Genomic DNA, 25317 nt, shown 5'->3' on the forward strand with positions numbered 1-25317 from the left:
GACTTTATTGTTTCTAAGCGATACTATTAAAGAAAAATTAAAACAGTGTTGAGAAATGAAATAAGCTATCCTGTTTATTATTTTAATTTCTATCTTATGCCTGTTCTCCACAACTGTCTCAGATATTATCTTTCTTAGTCTTCCTTCTATGCCTTTGTTTAGCACATATATTTTAGAATTTAATAATATCCAGAAACAAGCATTTACTGGATAGATAATCCTTTTGTTGCAGTTGTCAATGGTTACAAAGATAAATATGGTATAATCCTTACCCTTCTAGAAATTCAAAGTCTTAGAAAGTAAATAATACATGCATGTATCTCACTGAAATTTAAATAATATAAAATAGGGTGCCAAAAGGTATTTTAGAATGGGGCAGAGGAGTGGGCCCACCAAAAAATGCTTTAGAAGGATGACATGATCTCAATTTTGAGGAATTCATGGGAGTCTGATAGGAAGAGGTGGAATACAGGCATTCGAATGTGGAAAATACCAAATAGGCAAAGAAGCTGTGGAAACATCTCCTTCATTGACAATAGCAAGTGTGTCGGTGTGGGCACATGGAGCTGAAGTCCGTGGCAAAGACGACAGATGTGTCCTTGCCTGAGTTAACTTTGGAGACTTTAACTTCTGAACCATGGAGGAGTTAAAAGAACTTTTGTCAACTGAGTGACCATCACGGGCCAGACTTAGCAGCCATGAAAAGGGTGAACTAAGCTGTAAAAGAGGAATGAATTAGTGTGGGATGATAAATGGGACGATGTGATGCTGATGCAGGTTTGAATCAAGGGAAAAAAAAAGCTGAGAATGAAGTAGAAAAGATGGGCTCAAAGACATCGATGGGGCAAATGGTATGAACTGGATTAGCAGATTGTGTGTGTGTGTGTGTGTGTGTGTGTGTGTGTGTGTGTGTGTGTGTGTCTAAATCTGGTTTCGGGACTCGAACAAAATGATTTGTCCGTTTCTTGGAGAGGACTGAACAGACATCATAAAACCCTAGGCTTTCTTTTGATTTTACTGTGGAATGAGTCGACATGGAGGCCATGTCAAACTTACTAAGAAATACATGAAGACTATGCAGAGAGGCTTGCCGGATGGATATATGGAAGGTAGAGCCACGGAAGCCTGGTGACATTTTAATTGAATCCATAATGAGGAGATATTTTTAAATGTTGAAGAAAAGAATATAGATGACCACAGTATCCCCCAGAGTCATAAACCCACAGGAAGGCAGGCTGGAAGACAGCACATCAGTTCGACAGAGGCAGCCCTCTCACTTGAATGCAACCTCTGGGCTGTGTATTTTCCCACCAGCTTTATCACTGAAGTAGCCTGGGCCCAGAAGGGCAGCAGCCTATCAAAGGTCACATTCCAGTAAGCAACAGGGGCAAGATGTGAGCCTGCTGCTGGACACAGGCAAAGCCACTGGTTTTCCTCCATAATCCCTTGTCCCTTCATCTCATGCCCTGAGGCTCATTCCTCAACTCACCCTAAACCAAATGCAGATAACCGCTCTCCCTGGGGGGTTTCTGGCGTCTCTCATCATTTCTTTGGTTCCAGATTCTGCCCCAACTCTGGGCTTGCACCTACTTAGTCTGATTGTCCCAAAGCCAATCCCTGGCATCTGTCTGTCTTACCTATGAGTTCTCCTCTTACCTTTAATTAGTGGTGCAGGCTACTGTTCAGAAACAGTGCCCAACTCACAGTTAGCCTTAAAAAGCTCGTACAAAGGCAATTCCGCTACTCTCAGATTAAAGAATTCTGTTCCCATGTATGTGGAGGGCTTAAGGATACTTATTCTTTTCCCCTACTCAAGCTAAAGGCCTGGCTTTCTACAGTAAGATTTAAGCCTACAAGGTAAGTGAGGATAAGGGCAGGAGTGGAGACATGTCATTACTAAGCCAGTGTGTGGCTCGGCTAAAATAAGCCCCAATTACAGGTGAAGAGATTGGCTATTTCAAAAGTTAATCTGAAAAAGACATACAGAGTATAACGGACACTGAAGGTTACACAGAAAAAGGGTTCTTTGGGCAGCTTTTAGATTTAAGCTTTATTTCTTAAGACAAACTCATTTTATTTAATTGCGCTAAGTGTATTTTATAAGGCTAATTAGTGTCTCTACTTTCATTCCTTTGAAATTCATAAAATCAATAATATTCTCAAAAACTAAATGTTTAAATACCCCTTCAGTGTGTATTCTAACATTAATGTCTCCCAGTATTACAGTGCTGCACAGAGCTCAGCAGCCTGGTTAAAGCCAGCACACGGTTCCAATGTTAATAGTATCTAAGGGCAACCCAACACAAACCCTGGCTGGTTTCTGATTCTGCACTTCAAGCGCAGAAAGAAACCAATGAAACAAAATTGAAACCCATGTAAACATCCCAAGCTAGGCATCATACATACTCTTTGCAGTTATTGTTGTTGTTGTTGTTGTTTTTTTTCTGTAAGTAAAAATGAGAATCACAGGACTTATTTTTCATAATTCGGATATTAAATCACACAGAGACCATCCCAATGCCTTTTGTAAGAATGAGGTCCTGAGCTCTTTATTTTAAATAAAAAGCCAATGGAGTGTCAAACACTAAGACCTGGGCTTAGGTCCTTAGCCCCGTCATAAGTGAGACACTCTCCTAAGCCAAGCAAGGTGGTGTAAATCTGTAATGCCACCACTGGGGAAGCATAACCCAGAGAACCCATGGATCTCATTGGCCACCTAGTATTGCTGACTCAGTAAATCTGAGGTTCAGTGAGACCCTATCTCAAAACTAACGTGGCAAGTGATACCCAAAGACATCTATTATCAACAGCTGACTCCCACATGCATGCATGCATGTGTGCATGTGTACCCACAAACACACATGTGCACACACACACATATGAACATCTACACAGATGCATATCCATACACACAAGCACACTCACATAGGAAGCCACCCAAGGCCTACCATCATTGAATAAACTTACAGAGGTCAACTTAGAGAGACCTCATAATTTGCTCGTATTAAAGGTTCACTGTTGAAGGAAGTTAGATAATTTTTTGTCTTAAATAAACATTGCAAAATAAACATAATATTGAATGTAAAATAAATATGAGACATTGTAGACGTCACATCCTTCATGGAATTTTGAGAATAAAGCAATCTTCTTAGATACCAAGTGTAAACAGTATGAAGAAGCATGAGAACGCATTACGTATTTCTTCATGATATATTGTCACCTGGTTATATGTGTACTAAAGAATTAAGCCGCTGCTTCAATCAACCATCACACCCCTCTTGGCACAGACTTGAGGAATAAGAAGCAAAGAAACATTAGTAAGTGGCCATTCACAGTCAGTGAGTGAGGATGCCAGAGTTTCCACCTGCTGTGTGGGCCCTGCCTCCCAATTCCTGATGAGGCAACTTGAGTACTGCCTGCTTTCTTTAGGGCAAAACAATGTTCAAGTAAATGTTAAAATAATGTAATGCATTATTTTGCAAAGGGTAATGGAAAGTCCGAATGGCCACGTTCCTATGAATGTATCTAAAGGGAAACCACCAGCACTATGTAAATACAGGGGGAGGGGACATCTAGAGTGCACTGAACGGAACTGCACCACACAACCTGTATACAGGAGTATGCTTGACCTGTGTGGCCATTGAAGTACTAGCTATCCGCTTCCCTAGCACAGTGCATTCTGAGCTCAAGGGAGTAATGTAACAGTGTGAAAGCCTGTCTAAATATGTAAGATATGCAAATAATTTTAAAGAACTAGTTTTGTGTCCCAAACCTGTGCATTCATATGAGGTGATTCAGGACAAAACGATTCTTTAAAGTTTCATTCCTTGCCTAGGGTTCTATTTATACCTTGACACTTATAAGCAATAAATTGACTAAAGGAGTCTAACATAAGACAACTATAAAGTGGTTTTCATATTTGAAAGACACCAAGGTCTACTTGAGGACACACATATATGTGTACCTACAACTCAGAACTCTTCACCAGGTCTCAGGCTGAGCTGCCTGGCTCCACTATGTACAGAAAGGTTCTGAGGGGTGTTAAGGTATACTCTTTTGACTAAGTAGAGAGAGAGAGTCAATATGGGGACTGGTCAGGTGGCTCAATCAATAAATGCTAGCCTGTGGCTCTGAGTTTGATGACCTAGAATCACATGACCTCTGACTGCCACCAATTTATCATGGAATGTGGGCCTCCAACACATAAGCAAATGTAAAAAAAAAAGAAGAAGAAAAGAAAAGAAAGAAAGTTAAAGTCAATAAAGCAGCTATTTAGGAAAGGGGGTGACCTTCTTTTCTGTAGGAACAGAGTTTAGAATCCTTAGTAGGAACAGTGGGTCTGAAAGAATTTAATTTTATGCTGAAATTGAAAGAGCTCTTAGCAACAGGAATATGAAGAGTATGGAGACAAAGATATATTCAAAAAAACTTTAAAAATCAAAACAGAAGGAGTGGTAAAAGATTAAAGAGCAGCATGAAAGAATTGACCTATGATGCTCAACGCACCAATAACATTTCTTTGATATACACCACGTGAAAAAATGCCTTACCATATACTCCATGTTAGAAGCTGTTGGGTACACCTGACTTCTCAGTTTATTATGGAGATCCAAGATGCTCTGCATGTCATTGTCTGTGATGGCTCTTTTCCCTCTCTGCTTAGCTGTCCACCATTCACCATCCTCATCCATGTACTTTTCCAAAAGTTTCTCCAACAGAGTGGCATTAGGAACCACCATAGCTGGAACAGCTCTAGCCACGAACAGCAGTGTGGTCACTCTGAGCCACTCCCGTGCTGTACACATCATAATGAATGGCCTCGGGGTTTCCCCGGGAAAATCTCCAAGACAGGCTCTTCCACTCCTTTTGCCTATAAGACATGTCACATGTCACGTGATTAAGATGAACTTAACTTCCTAACTGTAAACTCCAACACGTAAGCACTTAGGTTTTGAAAATCCCTTTTCTATTGCCCCCCCCCTTTCCCACTAAGAGCTTTCACAATGCACTGTTTGCGCACAGTACTTCCATGCTACCCAGGAAAAGGGTACCCAGGAAAAGTCAAGGGCAAAAGCAGCCACTGGAGCTTAAAGCTTAAAGAAGAATTTCTGAATTACAGGGTTTTAAATGACACAGATTGCATTTAGTCTTCAAACAGTACAATCCATATAGAGTTTTAGTTTTGTCTAGAGGTCTGTATTTTCTGTAGAGCCTACTTTTTGTTTGTTTGTTTGTTTTTGTTTTGGCACATTTTCCCAGCATTTCACCTGATTCATTGCTTTTTATACGCTCTTCATGCCTGTGTTCCTGGGTGCCTGGAGCGGGCCTGGTGAATCACTGCAAATAAGTAGCTCAGGTCCCTGGAGCAACTTTCTTTCACCCACAGGCAGATGGAGAGATCAACCATGTTTCATGCAAAGTCTGTGCCCACCTTAGGAACCATGCCCTACCAAGAGCGCTGGAGAACTTCCGAGTGTGTCTAGCACACACAACGGAAGCCTGCGCCCAAGACAAGGTGAAACCAACACTTGCAAGAACTGACCTGGCTTATCTTGGTAGCTGGGGCTTTCTGCCCTGCAACCCACCTACTCTGTCTGGGCTAGACCTTTCTTTACAACTTCGTTGTTTTTCCTAGAATGTGTTTCCAAAAGGGGAGCAAAGAAAGTCTGGCAGCTGGACTATTTCGGATGCAGCTTGTGAATCGCCCTTACCTCTCCAGTGTGATGTTCCCCTGAGAGCGGACCCCAGCAGGATGGCGGATCTCTGCCGCTGCCCCCAGCCTCTACAGCACTGCACAGAGCCAAGGAAGGAAAAAGACCGGGCCACAGCGGGAGCTCGGAACAAGGAGCGGGCTGACTACTGGGGACGCAAGCGAGCCCCTAACTCCGTGACTCCTCACAGACCTGGGAGGAGCAGCAGGCGCGGGCTCCAAAATTAGCCAAGTGGCCCGGCAAAGCAGCTCAGTCGGCAGTGTGGGCTCAGAGTTCGGTGCTGGAGGATGGGGTGGGGTAAGGGGAAAGCTCCGCGGCAATCTCGCGCTTTAACCCGGTGTGGTCTGGGCGTTCAGAGCCAGGCGCAAGGCTCTTCCGCAGCTCCCCAGCTCTCAGGGGCATTTATTGAGGTCCCTGCGCAAGCACGTGACGCCAGAGCCCTCCGTGCCCACCCCCACCTCCACCTCCATCTCCACCCAGTCCTGGCCCTAGGCCCACGGGAGTCGACTAGCAGCAAGCCAGGAGCTTTAGTGGGCGTGCTCTGGGCCTCTGCGACTTGGAGCAGGAAAGGTCTGGACCCAGTGGGAAGAAATCCCTTAACTTCTCCCGCCCCTCTTAACTCCACTCGTATCAGACCCCCTCCCCCTAGCTCTGCTCTGACCGGGACCCTAGAATTCCTTAGCAGCCAGGGTGCAGTGGATCTGGCTCGAGATCTTGAGGTGGGTGGGCAGGGAGGTGCACTCAGAACGTCAGTCTTGTGCACACAAAAGGAGATCTAGGGAGAGAGATGAAGAGAGAACTGCTTTTTATTTTCTCTAATGGGTCCCCATTGGTCTCTAGACTCTAGTTTCTAGAAGAGGGAGTCTTTCTTTGTCTACTAAGTGTTAATGAGGACCAGATGGGGAAGGGGTTTCAGAAAACCAGTGAGGTGGATATTGCCTGACAGTTGAGACCTACACTTCAGCCACAAAACATGCGACAGGCGCTTCTCAAAAGGGATCATAGCACTTGGCACTCGTGAAAATAAGAGAATTATCCTTTAAATAATATATCAATGATAGGTTGACAAGAGCTCAAATCTCTGGGCCAGAATGGACAGTTAAGAAGGGAGTTTCCTCGTTGCCCATGTTGCAACCTAAAGGAAGAATTAACTAATTTTACATTCATAACATGTTGCCCTACTGAGTGCAGTGCTGTTTGTACATGCGCACTTTTTTTTGAGTGGCTTGTTTAATTCTCCCGCCCTTACATCTGTTTCTTTGTGAGTCCTCATCTCTGATTTCTGTCTGTCTGGAGTACCCCACAACACCGGCTCATTCCAACCACTACCTGCCTCCTTTGTACCATCCAGGTGCCCTTCTGTAGCCAGATTCCCAAAGTCTCTGATGACAGTAGTCCTTGCTGCCTGAAACAGGGAAGAAGGGGAGCAGACATGTCAGAAGGAGTAAGTTGTAGGCCACACCGAGTCTTCTTCTTACGTGTAGATTCACAGCTTTTCTCTTCAGGATCTCACACACAAAGTAGCTGTAAATTTGTAGTTTGATATAATAATTCATAATTCTTATGCCTGGCATTCAGGAAACTGGCTTTTGCATTGGAAACTGATAGCTGAGTTCATAGTAAAGGAACGGTGCTATTTCTGAAGATGGAGACTATGTCTATACTGCACACTTTATGTGTCATTGAAAATCATATAGGGAATTGAGTTAAACTTGTTAAAAGTAATTTCATAAATTTGAAATATTTGAAAAAAACTTAATTGGGATTAAATAAATTAAAATGATAACAAATTTGGCAAAGAAATTAGTAGGTTTTAATAAAAATGATATAAATATTTGTCATGTTAAGCATTAAACTTTCAATAATCTTATCATTCACAATTCAATATATAAGCTGTTTTGATACAGTCTATGTTTTTATTTATTATTGCAAGGTCGATTTGTCAACAGAAGAAACCATCTTGCCCACACTAAATTCATGGCAAAGCAGCACTTTACTTTATGGCTAATGCAGTCTCTTGTAAAGCCACAGTGGGTGGTAGCATTTCCATTTTCTTGTGGCAGACATTGTTGGGAATTTGGTCAGCAGTGGGTCTCCCAACTCTTCATCCCTTCCAAGCCCAGGACCTCTGCTCTTACCAGGGGTGCCCACCTTCTCACTTCAATAGCAACCCTAGGAGATATCTATTGCTCATTCTAAGCCAGTCATCACACCGGGTCGCTGCGCAGTGAGTAGCACAGTAAGGACAGCTCGAGCAGTACTTACTCACACTGCAAGGAAGGCAGGGTTGGAGTTAGAGCTGAGGAAAGGGCTTGGAAAGGTTGCTTTTGTGATAAGAAGAAAATGTATCTCTTTTTTAAAAAAGATTTACTTATTTATTCTTATGTGTACAGTGCATGTACACCTGCACTCCAGAAGAAAGCACCAGATCACATTATAGATGGTTGTAAGCCACCATGTGGTTGCTGGGAGTTGAACTCAGGACGTTCGGAAGAGCAGGCGGTGCTCTTAACCTCTGAGCCATCTCTCCAGTGCTAATCTGTGAGGTTTGAACATACAGATGTCATTGTGCGAAGAGGGACAGACTAAAGAACGACTTCTTTGTTGTTGTTGTTGTTGTTGTTGTTGTTGTTGTTGTTGTTGTTGTTTGAGACAGGGTCTCTCTGTGTAGCCTTGGCTGTCCTAGACTCAATTTGTGGACCAGGCTGGTCTTGAACTCACAGCGATCCAGATCCACCAGCCTCTGCCTCCCGAGTGCTGGGATTAAAGGCGTGTGCCACCACGCCCGGCCTTAAAGAACAACTTCTTAACCTGTTGTGCAAAAGGACAAGGAGTGTCTTTCTCTCCCTACTATTGACCAATCATTAGCAAGGCTATCCTCCATTTTCTTGTTATGCCACATAAGAAAAGCATGTTTAAGCTGCAACAGCTTGGCTTCAGTATTTAGCTACTTGCAGCCCAAAGCATTGTTACCTACTCATTGCCACAGAGAAGATTCATCCTTTGCCAGTGTCATACTGTCCGCACTGTAATTTTCTGTATGTGTTCAGAGTAAGGAATTACCTTAAAGTGTGTTCTAGTTTATCCCTGAGCTTCCAACAGGGAGTGTATTGTAGAGATGGCGGTGGCTCTATATGGTCATAACCCATATAGACCAGATAAAATAGACCATAATGTCTCATCTATCAGAACAGTGTTCCATTTCTTCTCCCGGGGATAGATTTCCTGTGTTTGGTATTTTAAGAAATAGAGTTAGTATGAAAGTTTTTAAAATTTAATTTTAAAGACTAATTTTTTTTCTCTTTCATGTATGTGTAAGTGCTTGCATGTATGTGTGTATGTACACCACATGATGCCATGGAGGTCATATGTGTACATATAAGTGTCTGGATGCTTGTTTGTAAAAGATCCTGCATGCGTGTGTGTATATGTGTAAGAGCCTGCATGTTTGTGTGTTTATGTAACTCATGATGCCTGGTGCGGAAGGAGGTCTTCAATGTATGTATAAGTGCCTGCATGTTCTGTGTATGTGTAAATGCCTGCATCTTGTGTGCATTTATAAAGTGCTTATATGTTTGTGTTTGTGTACTCCATGGTGCCTCATACTAAAGGAGGCCTTCCATGTATGTATAAGTACCTATATGTTCATTGTGTGTATAAGTGCCTGCATGCTTTTCTGTATGTATACAAGCCTGCATTTCTGTGTATGTGTGTCTGCATGTGTGTGTGTGTGTAAAACCTTACATACATGTATGTATGCATAAGAGCCGGCGTGTTTGTGTGCATGTGTGTCTGCATGTCTGTGTGTCTGTGTATGCACCTGCATGTTTGTGTGTGTGTGTGTGTGTGTGCACCACCTGATACTTGTGTCCACGGAAGCCAGAGAAGGCATCAAATAATCTTAGCAGCAATTACAGGAGGTTGTGAGTCACCATTTCAGAACTGCGAACCAAACCCAGGACCTCTCCAACAGCAGTACCCTGAGCCATATCATCAGCTCTGGACCCCGCAGGAGAAATACTTGTCTATCTCAAGTCATGAAGAGAATCCTGTATTTTATTGTTTAATTGTATTCTTTTTTAAATGTTATTAATTTATTCAGATTACGTCTCAGTTATTACCCCATCACTTGGATCCCCCCGTTCCTCCCGCCCTTAATTGCATTCTTGCCATTTTCCAGTCACATCGTTGTTTCACATGGGGCGAGTTTCTGTTATAGGATGAGTAAGGAACATTTTAGAATGGAAGCCATTTTAAAAAGAGCTATTTGCCATCATCTCCGTGAAACTGTCACAAACTGTTGAGCATAAAGTTCAAATTTCAAAACTCAGATACAGAAATAAATGTCATTGCTGTGGCCAGCCTTACTATGATGCTTCAGTTAGACTCTCAGAGACTGAAGCTGCTGGGACCCAGATTCATGGTAAAAGTTGGAAAGTCTCTGAAGTGTGCCCTGATGTCTGTTTTTATTCTTTTGTAGGCTGCTGCTCTGCACTCACTCCCTTCATTGGTTTACCTTTAAGTTATCCTTGCTCATATCTGTGGCACTCTATGCATTTAAAAACGTTCAGTGATTTGTATGTGCTTTTCTGCCTTTCTTGATACTGCTGTCTGTGCACTAAATCTTTAACTTTCAGATTATAGTCTGATAATCTATACCCAAACTACCCCGCCTCACAGGTTTTCATGATTTGGCCATTCTTCCCACCACTTCAACGCCCTCTTTTTTTTCTTTTCTTTTTTGATTTATTTATTTATTATGTATACAGTGTTCTGCCTGCATGTACACCTGCACACAAGAAGAGGACACCAGATCTCATTATAGATCATTATAGATGGTTGTGAGCCATCATGTAGTTGCTAGAAATTGAACTCAGTACCTTTGGAAGAGTAGCCTGTACTCTTAACCTCTGAGTCATCTCTCCAACCCCCACTACCCTCTATCTATTATTAAAGTGATAGTTATTTGTATACTTGCCCTATATCCCAGCCATGGTAAAGTTTTCTTAGCAGAGTAAATTGTGTATATGTGTTGGTTTTGGTTATTTCCGATGTGTATTAAATGTACAGACAAATGGATCTCTTTGGAAATATACAACATGATCTTGCATAGCTGCTTTCCCATTGCCTTAATAAAATACCAGTGAGAAGCACTCGGGGAAGAAAGGGTTTATTTGGGTTTACAATACAGGACACATACAGTCTTTAATTGCTGACTGTATGTCTAAAGAACAGTTTAAACATGAGATGGCTGCTCATAGAAGGGAAGTTTTTAAGGAAGCACACAGCTCTGGCCACAAGAAAAGTCAGGCAATGACTCTTAAGGCCCAACTCCAAGGCTTCCCTGTGCCAGCTAAGCCTCCCAAAGGCTCTATGACCTCTAAATCCAACAGCACTAGCCAAGGACCAAGTGTGTAAACACACTCAAGCTTAACAGTGTTCCTACTCCAGGATGCGCATGGCAGACAAACTGGAATCTACAAGATAAACAAAGCTTATCATGCTTGAGATGAGTGTCACCTAAGATATTTCCTTGAAGGGAAACATCTATGACTGAAATAGTGTGTGAGAAACAACTATGGCACAGAGCAGAGGGGCAATTCAGATTATTTTTAAAGTAGAAATTGGACAGGACACTAGTAACTCAAGGAATGATCTCCAGACCAAACAACATTAACAAAGTTTCAGTGCTTTCTAGTTAATGAGTACTGCCCTAAGCTACTCATTTAAATTAGAATTTGTGGATATAAACAAATAAACGCAGTGCATATCAAAACCATTTATTATTTTCAATATAGCCTTCTTAACGATCCATAGAAAATGTTTTCTAAAGGGAGAAAGGTCACATTATATTTCAGGAGGGTGCTGTATTTGTTTTAGGAATGTTGTTGCAATTAGTGGATTGTATTTCTTCATATCATTTTATATCCTCTATGCATAATTATAGCATCAGCAGAATTTTAATCTATAGCACACCCAAGAGATGATAATATGCATCCATCAACATGAAAACATTCATCTGGTTTGATCAGTGCGTTTTCACTTCTTTAAAGCAAAATGTACAGAAATGCAAAAACTATTTTCAATTTAAAGAAGTTTCTGAGGTACATTCAGGGGTGGCCACTCCCCATGTAGGCCTGCAGATGTGCTCTACAGGTGGTTTTGAGTACAGATCTTCCAGGCTTACTGGGAGAAGCTGTTGAAAGGGGAGCATTGTTACAGGGAGAGCTTCCACCCTTTCATCAGCAGAATTAATGGCTGAGGCAAGGTTTTCATTCCAGCCTAAAGGGATGATGAAAGCTTCCTTGGCTGTCATTAGCTAGCCAGTGAGGAAATAGTCGACTAAAGCCCATATTCCATTTTAAATGACAATTTTACAGAATCTTACTTAACTAAAGCGAGTAAAAAAATCTCAGTATCTGGCATATAGATACACTCTACATTTGTGTGTGTGTGTGTGTGTGTGTGTGTGTGAGAGAGAGAGAGAGAGAGAGAGAGAGAGAGAGAGAGAGAGAGAGAGAGAGACAGAGAGACAGAGAGACAGAGAGAGACAGAGAGAGACAGAGACAGAGAGACAGAGAGACAGACAGAGACAGAGACAGACAGAGAGACAGAGAGAGAGAGACAGAGAGACAGAGGTGCCTAAGGATTAAACTTTAACTACACATCAAAGGAGTTATTGAAAAGATTTAACCGTAACTAGGCAAATTGTACAGAAAACACTGGAAATAGGGAAGATATCAGCAACTTTTTCATTTGTAGTCTATAGGCTCCAACTATTCTCCTGAAAATAAGCACCAGAATTTGTATGGACCTTATCAGCGCTTTCAGTCTAAAACTGGTCATTGAGGAGATGGCTCAGCCAACAATGCATTTGTAATGTAAGCACGAGGACGTGAATTTGGTTCAGAGCCCTTGTGCTGGGCAAAGCAGCACAAGAATTGGGTAGGCAGAGAAGAGAGCATCCTTGAAACTCAGTTGCCACACAGCTTAATTAATTCAATGAGCTCCAGATTCTGTGAGAGACCCTGTCTCAAGAAGCAAACAAACAAACAAAACCCCCAGGTGGAGAATGAATGAGGAAGATAGGTGACATCCACCCCTAGCATGCACTCACATAAACGCATACATACTGAATGAACACAAAACACACACATGGCGAAGGGAAAAGAAAGGAAAGGGAGAGGGGAAGGGATGGAGAGAAAAAGAAAGAGAGAGCGAAAAGAAAAAGAGACAGAGACAGGGACAGAAATAGAGACAGAGACATAATTACTATAAAATAAAAACTCAGGTGACCAATGACTATGAATAATAAATAAGCAAAGCATATGGGCAAAAAGGAAACTATGTATAAATATCCAGCTTTTGCCAGCACACCTGAAACATCCATCAGTCAGTATTAAAAACTGCATCATTGGCAAGAGACACCTGTTTCTGCATCTCCCTTGCTTCAGTCAATGGCCTTAATTTCAATACCAATTTTTGGTGTCTTACTGGTTCTAAGTATTTCTTTCCTGTGCCATATGTACAAATATTGGACCAAAATATAATATATATCAATTACTATATGTATTTCTTTCATTTCCTTTTTTTTCTCAAATCTCAATTCTTCCAAAAAAAATTCATCGTTATCCAACTTTAAATATATTCTACCTAGAGTCTAAAATCTGCATATAGCCTAAAATGCTTAATAAAAGCTGAGATAAGTAGTAAACTATGATTTCTTGTAGACCTAGAGAGACTGTTAAGATTTAACTACAATGAGGATGTGGATTTCATGATCTTTAAAGTATTTCTTGTACATGAACGTTAATGCGTTTTCACATGCATCCATACATTTGTGTATAGAAGCAAGGGGCAGACATCAGTGTAATTCTTACTTGCCTCCCACCTTATTTTTACAAGTTTTGTTTTAACTATTTTTAAAAATCATTTGTTTGTGTAAGAGTGCCCATGAGTCCATGCGACTGCAGAAGCCAGTGGTCTCAGACTTCCCTAGAGCTGGAGTTACAGCCAGTTATGAACCTCTAAACATTAGTGTAGGGAGCCAAATACAGGTCTGCAGGAGCAGCATACACTCTCAATCACTGAGAAACCTCTCCATCCCAAATCACTGTATAGGTCAGAGAAATCTGGAATTCCTCAGTTCAGCTGGACTGTCTGGGCAGCTTGATCCTCCAGGGATCCACCTGACTCCTCCCATCCAGTGCAGCAAGTACAGGCACATGCCACAATACATAGCCTTAATTCTGGTGCAGCAATACGTTACTAACTGATCCACCTCTACAGCCCCAAATATGATCTATTGTTATCTGAAATAAATGCATACCTATTCACATAGTAAATGCAACTAAGTTTAATTGCTGTGATTTGGGCTTTAAAAGGGTGTCCTTATATGGAAAGGTTTCTTTTGCCTTTCTCTGAGTATCCATTGTAAACTAAGCATCCCGGCTGTAGAGATAGGTTGAATTATTTTTGTCCACAAATGTTTCTATTGCATTGACTTTGGATTTGACCTTTTTGCCTTCATTGCCTGGTTGAGTGTTAGTAGAAGTGACAGAGTATTTATGTCAAACTAACACTGTGGAGACATAGCACCTTGTACCCACCATTTTGGAATTTCCTTCCATTGTCACAGTTGCTCTTTTAAAATGGGCTTAAATTAGACAATAAACCATAGAATTTAGCCTATTCTCCTAGAGGCTGTCCAAGACCACACCTACTAGACCCATGAGTGCCCAAGGAATGTTGATCTAAGCTCCTGAAATGTAACTGTTGTGTACCGCACAAGAACCATCAGAGAAAAAGACGAGATAATCAGTAAACAGTATACGTAATGAAGTAGCCATGGAGAATAAATGTTATTAAGGTTCAGAGAGATTAAGTAAATGAAATTTAATGACCAGTCTTTTCCTCAAAATTAATGACCTTGCCAAAGCACTCCCAGACCAAAGCTTCTTCCACCCAGTGCCCCTTTCTTAGAAGTGCAAGTAAAATCTTTGTACAATGCAAAAGGTGCATTGGAGGTAGGAGGCAGTAGCAAGCTAACAAAGAACATTGACATTAACCATTGTGTGTGTGTATGTGTGTGTATGTGTGTGTGTGTGATTCTAATAGTACTTTAATAATACTTAGTGCAAGTATAATAACTTCCAAAGGAGCAGTAAATCCTCCCATTTGTCTCAATTTCACATTTAAAAGACAGTGTGTGTGAAAGTGTGTGGATGTGAGAGAAAGACAGAGAGAGAGAGAGAGAGAGAGAGAGAGAGAGAGAGACAGACAGACAGACAGACAGACAGACAGACAGACAGACAGACACAGACACAGACACAGACACAGAGACACAGAGAGATACAGAGACTGAGACCGACAGGAGTCTGTACATGTAAACTAACCATTTTAATTTGAAATTTCTAAACTTCAGTTATTTCTCACTTCACTAGTGGCTAGCCATTTAAAAAGTTGGAAGTTTTTTTGTTTTGTTTTTATTTTTCTATGAACCTTGTCAATATTCTAGTTTGTGCCTCTTACATGACACTAAATAAATAACAGAATAATTGTACCTTGGTGATTCAACTTTAAAGAAAAGCAGGAAAACAATGGATAAAATGATGTACCAAGCTGTGCTTCATAGCTATCCATTCTAAGTGACTGTTCACTTGGAAGAATTGAATTGATTTTCTAAAGAATTTCTAGATTTAAAAGTGTTCGCTTTAGCCAGTCATACTCTATTGTGACATAATATCTTAATAAATGAGATGCTTATGAAAAATATTACCTTTAAAGAAAGAATGCATCAAAGCAAAGAGTATTTTTTTTTTACTTTATAAACAGCTAGTTGTGCAAAAAGGACCACTCATTTTACTGAAAAAAAAAAAATGAATGACAGGAAGCAAGCAGGGTCAAATCCAAGTTGAGACACATTTCTTGATATGGAAAAATAAAAATGAAGTACAAAGACTTTCTGCCCTCAAAATTATTATATAAAGGAAGCAATGTTCTGCAAAGTCAGGTTAAGCTTCTGCCAGGAAGGAAGTAGTAGGTGTGTGTTTTGAGACATGAACAGTGGCTGGGATCCAGATGGCCAACGGAACGGCTGAGCGAGGAATCAGAAAAATTCAAGACACGTTTCTCCACTTGCCAAGGCAGCAGTCTATCCAAGTTCATTCAAGATTTCATAGACTAAATTGAGGTGAAACTATAATTTTAATTATATATTTTGAATATGTAAAAATTAAGGTTGCCTGCAGTTATACAAATATTATTTGGAAAGGAGTATGTAAGAAAAGTCGTTCACTTCGGGAGATCCCAAAAGATGGATCTGATTTCTACTTTAAATTAATAGCTTTTCTGTCCCTAACAATTCAGCTCACAGACCATCTATTAGCAAGCCGAACATTGCTCCCACATGTTGAGCAAATTGCCTTGCTCTATCTAACCAGATTTCCTGTTCTACTTCTGGTTTCTCGAGATTTGTTTAAAGCAGGCCCTTGGCTCAGTTTTCTAATTCAAGGGACAGGGATAGAATTAAAGGAATGCAAACCAAGAGAAAAATCATCTAAAGATGTGCAGATCCATTTTCTTTCTCCTCGCCTTTTTACTGTTTTATTCATGGTTTTCCTTTTTGTCCTATGTATTTTTCAAAAGACAACTTTTTGTTTGGGACACTCTGGGCTACTTTGAGCATTAGCAACTTTACGTGTCTTTAAACCCGCACTCAGCTATGAACTGTTTTCTAAACCTTTCTGAAGCTATTTAATTTGGTAAAACATACCTTGCAATTGATCTTCAGTCTGTGGCATAAGCCTGGCATCATCCTGTTTCTGTAGCCATCCAAGGCGAATATAATTTCCTCAGACAGAAGTGGCTCTGTCTTGGCATTTCATGAATAGTCAGTGATCATGGCTTCCTGCTTAAGTCCTGGGACTGGTTGCTTTCCACTGGTAGTCAACACCACAAAAATATCTACCAAGGGTTTCAGCAACCCTTGGGAAACCTATTTTCCTCATCACATAGCTTTCACTTAGTCATTTACTTTACAACAACATGGTAAATACCTCTAGCTCATTATAAAACTGAGCTTCCCCCTATCATTATTGCCATAATCATAGTTCATGAAGTGTGTGAAAAAGAAATCTTCATTTAATTTTGTTGTTTACTAAAAAGTAAGTTGAGGTCAAAGAAATGGCCACTCCCTGTGCTGTTGTGTATATCTATTTACTCTAAGACAAATTACCATTTAATTAAAAAGTTGAAACTACAATGGTGGTGGGTGGGAAGGCAGCAGTAAATGTCTGTAAAATGTCTGCTGTATCTAAACATTAAAACCCAAGCTCAGATATCCAACACCCACAGAGAAAGCCAGGCATGGCAGACTATGCCTATATTTGAGTACTAGACAGACAGAAACAGGAGGTCCCTCGGTTGCCTGGACAGCCACTTTAGTAAGACGGAGGTTCATTGAGACATCCAGTTTCAAAAAAATAATAGAGTGGTTTAGAAAAACATTTAAAATCAAACTTTGTTCTCCATATCCACATGCACACCTCACAAAAAATCTAATCTAATGTTCAAAATTTCCTACCAAGAAAATGTCAAACTTTGGTTTGACTTGGTTTGTTGTGAAATGCAAGAATCATGTTTTTCAAGACTATGAGAAAATAGAGAAAGCCAAAGGTCAATCTACTTTTGAAGTTTAACCAACAAAGATATTATCTCAAAACCCAAAATGTGTTCAAGGTACTAAACTCATTATGATGTTGCCTTAATTAAATGGTACATGCAAAGGCCATAGTATCTCCTAGGGACACAGCCTTCATTCCATAGTCTGAGAAAATATTTCCACCTAGTTTTCCAATATCAGCAACACTATTTTCTTTTAGTTCATGCCATTTCCAGATTTCCAATACAAGAAATCACCTTTGCTTCTAGAGTCAAGTCTGCTAGAATTATACTTCAGTCATTAAAACTTGAATTCAAAAGATTGAGTATACCTGGTTATTTTCTGTGGCATTTATTGCATTTTGGAACTTTTCTAAAGCTACTATAAATTATTCCTTTTATAAATAGAAGAGTAAGTTTACAAATAAAACCCAGCCTAGGTCCCATATGCATCTTGAAGTTCAATATTTATAACTCTGGACAAATCATCTTCCACTTGACAGAGCTTTCAATAATGCTGACTGCTTTGGGTGAAATCTGAGATAAGTCCTTGAAGCTATACCAGATGAGGGTACCAGTCATGGTCTGACAGTGTGGCAGCATTTTATCTTCTATCAAGACCAGATGGCTTACCTACCACGAATGCTCACACACACACACACACACAGAGAGAGAGAGAGAGAGAGAGAGAGAGAGAGAGAGAGAGAGAGAGAGAGAGAGAAGCTAGGGAGGAAACAGTACATGGAAAAACACAAAAATACTTTTGATGGAGTGAATGGGTAAGAATTCAGATTATAAAACTAAAACCAATGGGTCCCACTCTACTATTCTATGTAGGTACAAGGTTTTTAGCTATACTGTAATTATGTTTTATAGCTTGAGAAAGTAAATTTTCCATAATGTTTAAGATTTTTTTTCAAATATAAAAATCATACTTTTTATAGTAAGAGGCCCAAACAAATAAAAGTCCATCTACATACACAAAGTCCATCTACAATCAATCCTTTTCTTGGATTGATCAAGACAAACCTCAAGGAGAACAAATGATCCCAGATGAAAGTACAGAAGATTTCGCAATTTCAGTTTTGGAAAGCGTAGAAACAAGCCAAGTCATAAGCAAAGGTTGTTCATTCCTAGAGATTAAGAAAACCTATTTCAAAAAAAAAAAAAAGAAAGAAAGAAAGAAAGAAAGAAAGAAAAAAAGAAAACCTATTTCTTGATACTATGCTCCTTGAACTATGGCGGGCAGTGTTTGACAGGTAGCTTCTCCTAAGAAATTCCACTGGATTCTCCACAGTTATGATTCCTCCAATTTGACCTTTTCTCATATGTCCCATCTGTACAGAACTCCATGTTGATAAGATGGTAGGTCACCCAAATTTTTATCATGTGCTGAGTTTTGTTAAGTGCCAAAATTACCAGGTCACTTCTAAGGTGATTACTGAGGTCTTCTCTGTAGAGAGCATCGTTTGGTAATCTGCCTAATCAAAGTGAAGCAACCAAAATCCTTCAGTGTGGGAAGAAGCAATAACCAAGGCTGTCTGTGTGTGCTGCCATAGAACATGTTTAATTACCTTCTATTACCTTCTTCTCTGGTTGCCATTAAAAAGTTATTTCAAGCTTAGGGATTGAAAGCCAGGGAACAACAAACATGCCCCCTTTCTCTCCCTGTCAGTGTATGTGTGTGTGTGTGTGTGTGTGTGTGTGTGTGTGTGTGTGTGTGTGTGTATGTTGTATGTGTGTTTGCATGTATGCGCATGTATTGTGTGTTTGTGTATGTTTGAAAGTTTAGTATAGAACAAGTCTGAGATTTTGTATTAAAAAACCTGCATTTGACCATTCAAAAATTATGATCAATATAGAAAGATGAAGTTGTCTCCATAAATAAATACGGTATTGATTAAAGATTCTTAAAGTGAGATTATATAAAAGAAAATCATTTGCCTTGTCTTTTTAAAGACAGGGTTCTACTGGTTAACCACACTGACTTTAAACTTAAAATCATTCTGTCTCAATCACCACAATGTTGAGATTATAGGCATGTGCCATCACACCCTACCAAGCAGAATATCTTTATATTATAAAATAAAGAGATAATTTCTCATATAAGATAGAAAAATCATAACACATATATCTGACTATGATAAATAAGTCATAAACTGGAGAGGAATGTGTGGATGTAGGAATAAGGGTGACAGAAGAACAAAGTGTTCAAAATAAACAAGCAACTTCAAAAATCACCCACTAAAATACAAATGACTTAATTATCAAAAATACTAAAATAAACAGAAGGAAAATGCTAGTTTTAAGACAGGAGAATATACACTATCTTGTTATTAATTATGTTACTTTGGGCTTAAAAATTACCATCCTCAGAATATACTTGAGTCCTTAGTATGAGAATCAACTTTTCTGTGCTTTCTATTGAAAATTGATATTATATTATTGATCTAATTTTTGTGCATAAATAGAGAACAGATAAAGGAAGGACACAGCAGCATACACTGAAGTTACACTGTTTCTACACTGACAGAGCAACAGAAGGATGTATTGGCAAGCTATTTCCATCTACTATTATTTTTAAAGGACAGAAAAGGGAAGAGGGAGAGAGAGGAAGAGAGAGAGAGAGAGAGAGAGAGAGAGAGAGAGAGAGAGAGAGAGAGAGAGAGAGAGAGAGGGAGAGAGAGAGAGAGAGAGAGATCTGGCCCTCGTAGAACTTTTGAGATGTCTTGATAGTATGGCTAAAAATATTTACAGTAATTTTAAGAAAGTATAGTTTTCTATCCGAAAATGCAATGAGACAAACACCTCAAGACTCTAATTGACTTGCTCAAAGCTGGCAATTCATGGAGTTAGCCAACCAGACTGCTGTGCTCCAAGAATATTTTTTAGCAAGGCCTCCTCCTACTGGTTGTATCAGGAGACTGGAGTGTAAAGTGTGGATGGAGGTCTAATCTAAGCTCTGTCATTTGTCAGCATTCTAAACTCAAGGAAGTCATAAAACACTTTGTGCTCTCTGCATCTTCTTTTATTCACCTCTACAAAAGGGTGATAACAGTTTCACCAGAAACTTGCTATACTCTATCAATGTAAGGTTACAGGAGTTTATTTTAAAAGAAGAAACAATCTTTTACATTAGTACTGAAACCTTCATTTCTCTCCTAATAATGATGCCGTTGCCCAGATAGGTAGCCAGGAATCAATGGAGTTCTTTACCAAAGTCTTCAACATTTACAGTAAGATGTTTCAGATACACTCTAACCTCCAAAAAGTTCATGTGTAAAATTGTTGGTCCAGAGGGTTGTCCATGCCCTTCCTGACCAGCAGGAATAAGACTCAAGACAACCAGGTTCCTTCTCAAGGCAGTTTACTCAGGAATGAAGTTACAGCAGTATCGCTTGACAGAGAATGGCCCCGTCCCCAGGCGGGCAAAGGCTTATACCCTCAGCAAGAGCCAATCAGGGAGAGCCACGTGTAGCCTCTCCATAGGTCCAAAATGAGTCACGGAGACCATAAGGCTTGATGCCCGTGCTGATAGCCGAATAAGGACTTGTTTACCAGGGAGAGCACTCACCGTCGGGGCGGGGGGGGGGGGGAGAGGGGAAGGGATGGAAGGCAGAAGCCAGCGCCATCTGTAAGGGTGGCAATATCGCAGCTCTCGACAGAGGGTAGTGCTGTGGGAGTTTCAGAACCTTAAGAGATGGGGCCCAGTGAGAATTCCTAGGTCCTACAGGCTATGGCTTCACAATGTAGTTCTCACATGAGCAGTTGAGTTCTCTTGGCAAAGTGAGTCAGCAGAAGTCAGCCTTGCCCGTTCTGTTCTCTTTTGTACTCTGCCCCCTGGCTGAAGGTAGAACCACATGCCCCGAGCTGTATCGCTGCCATTGTCTGCATCTCATCTGCCATGGGTCCTCACCACATCTGACCTGACCACATGCCATGTTCTTGAATCTTCTAAACTATGAGATAAATAACACCCCTTCTTCATAAGAAGCACGTGCCAGGATTTATTTACGGGATGACAAGCTGACGAACGCACTCTGCAAGGAGGGTCCTAAAGCTAATTTCAGGAAATGAAAAAATATATTTCAACTTATCTGTTACTATACGAAACAATTCCATATTAATTGATCATTTATTCCTTGAATGAGTAACCTTTCTTCCTTCTTTATAAGCTAATAATTTGTACTTTTTCTAAAATATAATAGAAAGATATTTATATTTCCTCTAGTATAGCTGATCAAATAAGCTATTCCTTATATAAACAGCTAAGAACAATTTCTACATAGAACAAATGTAAATGATATAAACCCATCCCTTCCATTCTAAATAATGGATGGCAGCCTAACTCACCTCCAAGGACTCAGAAATCTCTGGGTGCTTCCACATCACTGGACAAGAGATGTGTCATGGAGAGAAAACAAAATGAACGAATGGGAGTCTTCAAGGTTCTCAATCCAACTACAGTGTCTTTAAACTTTTCCTTAAAAACATAAGAAGTGCACAGGTATGCATTGTTAGTGCTTTCCCTGGGGTCCTGGGTGGGGTCCATACAAATAATTGAATATTGCTTTCTGTCACTTTATGGTTGATAGCCCCTTGTTGTCCTCCCTGCACAGTCTGTTTTTCAACATGTCTCTCACTAGCCAGAAGTATGGAAGGAAAGGCAAAGTCAGTTACCTGAAAGTTACCTAGGTGTGGAGAAACAGTAGTCTTCCCAGTCAGCCTATCCATTTCTCTTGGCCTTGGCATACTCTTAGTTGTCAAGCCAAGTTGAAAGCTGGAAGAAAACTGGGGAATTTCAAGTCATTCTCCAGTGGAAACTGCTGAAGAGAACATCACCTTCTTGCCAAAGCTAATACTCTCACTGTTAAAGAAATTAAGATCCTAGTGGCGCTCCATTGATGTTTATAATCATATATGCTGATGAAAAATAGCGTTTGTTCACATTGAGAAGACCTTGCTTGCATTAGGTATTTAGGAAGGTGATTCAACACTGATGCTAAAAATATCTGGTTGGCGTTGCTAGAACCACATTGAAGGAGAGAAGTAAATGTGATACATGAAATAATATTGTCTCTCACATCAGTATTAACAGTATTAAAAGATAGTTCTGTGTGCTGCATGGAACCCTAGCAGTAATCTTGCTTACCATAATGGGCAAACTCATCATGTATGTTACCATAGCTAGGCACCCCATCTGCCACAGAGGAAAGTACAGCTCAGTGTGCAATGACGCTCTTCTTTCCCTTCCCATTTATGCCACAAAGAAAAAGGAACTGGAAGTTCAAACAGGGACAGCTTCACAGAGAAGGCGACTTCACACACACACACACACACACACACACACACACACACACACACACACACACACGCCCTGAAAACCACACCATAACCATCTTCACAGTGACCTGGGCCTGTGGTGCCCTAATTCCAGTAACAGCCTTGGCTTATGTCCACTCAGCCCAAGCCTCTCTCCCTAGACTGAGTGATCTGAGAAGTATGTGTGTCTTAAAAGAGACACAAGGAAAGACTATTTAACAACATAGCAGAGCCTTCAGCTATGTGAGTTTTGAAGAGATGAGCCAAGCTACAAAAAGAAAATAGTTCTTCCCAGTTCACAGGTAGCATGTTGGCAGGGTTCCCATGTTACAGATTTACCAAACTTTGCCTCACCATAACCCTGGCAAAAATATTAGCTCTGCATTTACTATTTATAGGGGTACCATATGTTCATTTGTGTGTCCACTTTCTTAGTTCATGTACGCACATGAACTAATACTTAATATGAACAAGTTTTTACTTAAAAGACATGAATAATGTAATAATCTCAATGTGTGGAATGCTATACTCTAGACATCGTCCCTGACCTCTTGAGTTGTAAGCAGCTTTAATTGCCCAAAGGAGACATATACAGAACTGGGCGCACTACTTTCTGTCAGCCATTACAGTTGCTCATGCCACTGTAATTAATCTAAATGAAACTCATTGGTTGAGCAAACTTCACTTGGGTGAACTGGTTTTTGTTTGTTTGTTTGTTTGTTTCTGTTTCTGCCCTATCTTGAGTAAGGAGACATTTGTTCATGTCTCCTCAGCAAAGGGTCCTACAACACCTACTCAGTCTAGTATTACCTAGAGACACAGTCTACTCAGGACCCAAACTAGATTGAAATAAATAGTTACCTTATTGGTTAGGCTGTAAAATAAATGGCAACACATTTTTGAGGAGATCAGTCAAGGTAATACATTATATACTGTAATTGATAGAAAAAAATGGATGACTACTCAGTCTCTAAGTGACCACATCAGAATAAGTTGACATCATCCATGGCCAACCTATACACTCTATTTATTAAAATAGTGTAAAAGCAAGAGATAGAACATGAAAATAATCACCCAATACCACTGGATCTTTTCATGTGTAAGTGGTCAAAATACTTTCAATGAAATGGAGGAAAGCAGTTGGTAACCCCTATTACGCTTATGTCACACCTCTTAATTCTGTTTCTGTTTCTTCCAGGACTCTACTCTGACTATACCAAGGGCTCATTGAATTTCTTCAGGAAAAATAATTAAAAGTAGTTCGTTCCATAAACACTCATTGCCATTACCATAGTGTAAGCTAGAGGTATTACTTTCCTTTATGTTTTATTTTGATAAGCACAAAATGAAACTCGAAGATGCCAAAAGTACACTCATATAAAATAAGAGGTGAAGTAAGGTGGCCATAGGAAGCGCCCACAGACTGGATGGGCGGCTCCCTCTTCTGGTAGCTGTATATTAAAAAGAAAAGGCAATGTGACTCTTTGGTGAACACAGGTTTAATCAGTCAAAAGCCTAATTGTCCTACTAATTATTGGCAATAGAACGTCATTAAGAAACCTCACCTCCAAACTGAGATGTTAGGAGAGATTTAAAGGTAGGTCTGTGGTGACTGGACATATATTTTCTTCGTTTTAGTGAGAGGTGAGATTTTTCTAGGCTGGGAAGAATTGAGAGGATCGCTTGACCACCTACCCGCTCTTGCAGATAATTACAATTCAGGTAGGATTTAAGGTGGCTGGAAGCACTGTATGTTTTGAGGGAATCTGCTTAAATAAGATGATAACTTTTTTTCTAAATCTTTATGAAAAGTGAAGCTCATTTCTCCATGAGGTTCTGTGTATTCAGTTTTGTTTATTGCTGAACAGGGCTGAAGAGAAGTCAAGACAGTGGCTTATGGCTAAAATGAATTCTTAAACCACCTATTTGAAATTTTACTTTTATTTATTTTTTTTTTTTTAGAGAACTGAGCTGTGAGACTCTGTTAGTTTCCCGACAGATAGACGAACATAGAACGTGGCAGAAGAGAGCTAGGCACGTTCCTATGGATGCAGGCATCCTGCTGAGGAACTTAGTGGTGAAGATTCTGATGTCTGCCTCAGCTGGACGTGTGTGCTAGACCTGTGGGAACTAGAGGAGAAAGTCCTAAAATATCGAAGAGCAGAAGGAAGGCAAGCTAACTCGTAGCCCTTGTCTTAGGTGAGTGAAGAACTTGTCAGAATGCTGCCCAACTCTGTGAAAACTCCTTTGTCTTCCGACCCACTGCAGCCATGTAAAATAGTGAGCACGCCGGTGCCCTCTAGAGGCTCCTGTTTGAAATTGTTGAGGTTTGAGGCTTGGGAGTATTTCATTACATGCTTTAGTTACAGGGAGGGGAAAATACTCCCCCTGGCATGGTCAGTGACCAGAGGTGCTAGACAACAATGTACCTTATTCAAAGTTGGCCTGTATAGCATTTCTCTAAACAAATCAAGTCCTTCTTTCCACGTGTGAAGATATCTGTGCTGGTTAGTTGACTTACTAGTTCTGCACTGCTTGGTCATGGGAGTGTGGTTTATAAGACCTCTAACACACTTCCTGGTCTTGTTTCCCAAAACCGAAAAGGATAAACACGAAAAGCATA

General features: G+C 40.3%; 1 protein-coding gene across 1 annotated transcript in view; it reads right to left on the bottom strand.

Moving 5' to 3' along the window:
- CRISPLD1 (cysteine rich secretory protein LCCL domain containing 1) overlaps positions 1-6149 on the bottom strand; it is a 36885-nt gene extending 30736 nt beyond the window's left edge. The window contains exons 1-2 of the mRNA XM_084765447.1: positions 5712-6149; positions 4551-4870 (exon numbers count right to left, since the gene is read on the bottom strand). Of these exons, the coding sequence (XP_084621573.1) occupies positions 4551-4808 (258 nt within the window). The 5' untranslated portion in view covers positions 4809-4870; positions 5712-6149. The remainder of the gene's footprint in view (positions 1-4550; positions 4871-5711) is intronic.
- Between the last annotated feature and the right edge of the window lie 19168 nt (positions 6150-25317).

The sequence above is a fragment of the Acomys minous genome (assembly GCF_964271855.1).
Source record: "Acomys minous genome assembly, chromosome: 1".
Taxonomy (NCBI): Eukaryota; Metazoa; Chordata; class Mammalia; order Rodentia; family Muridae; genus Acomys; species Acomys minous.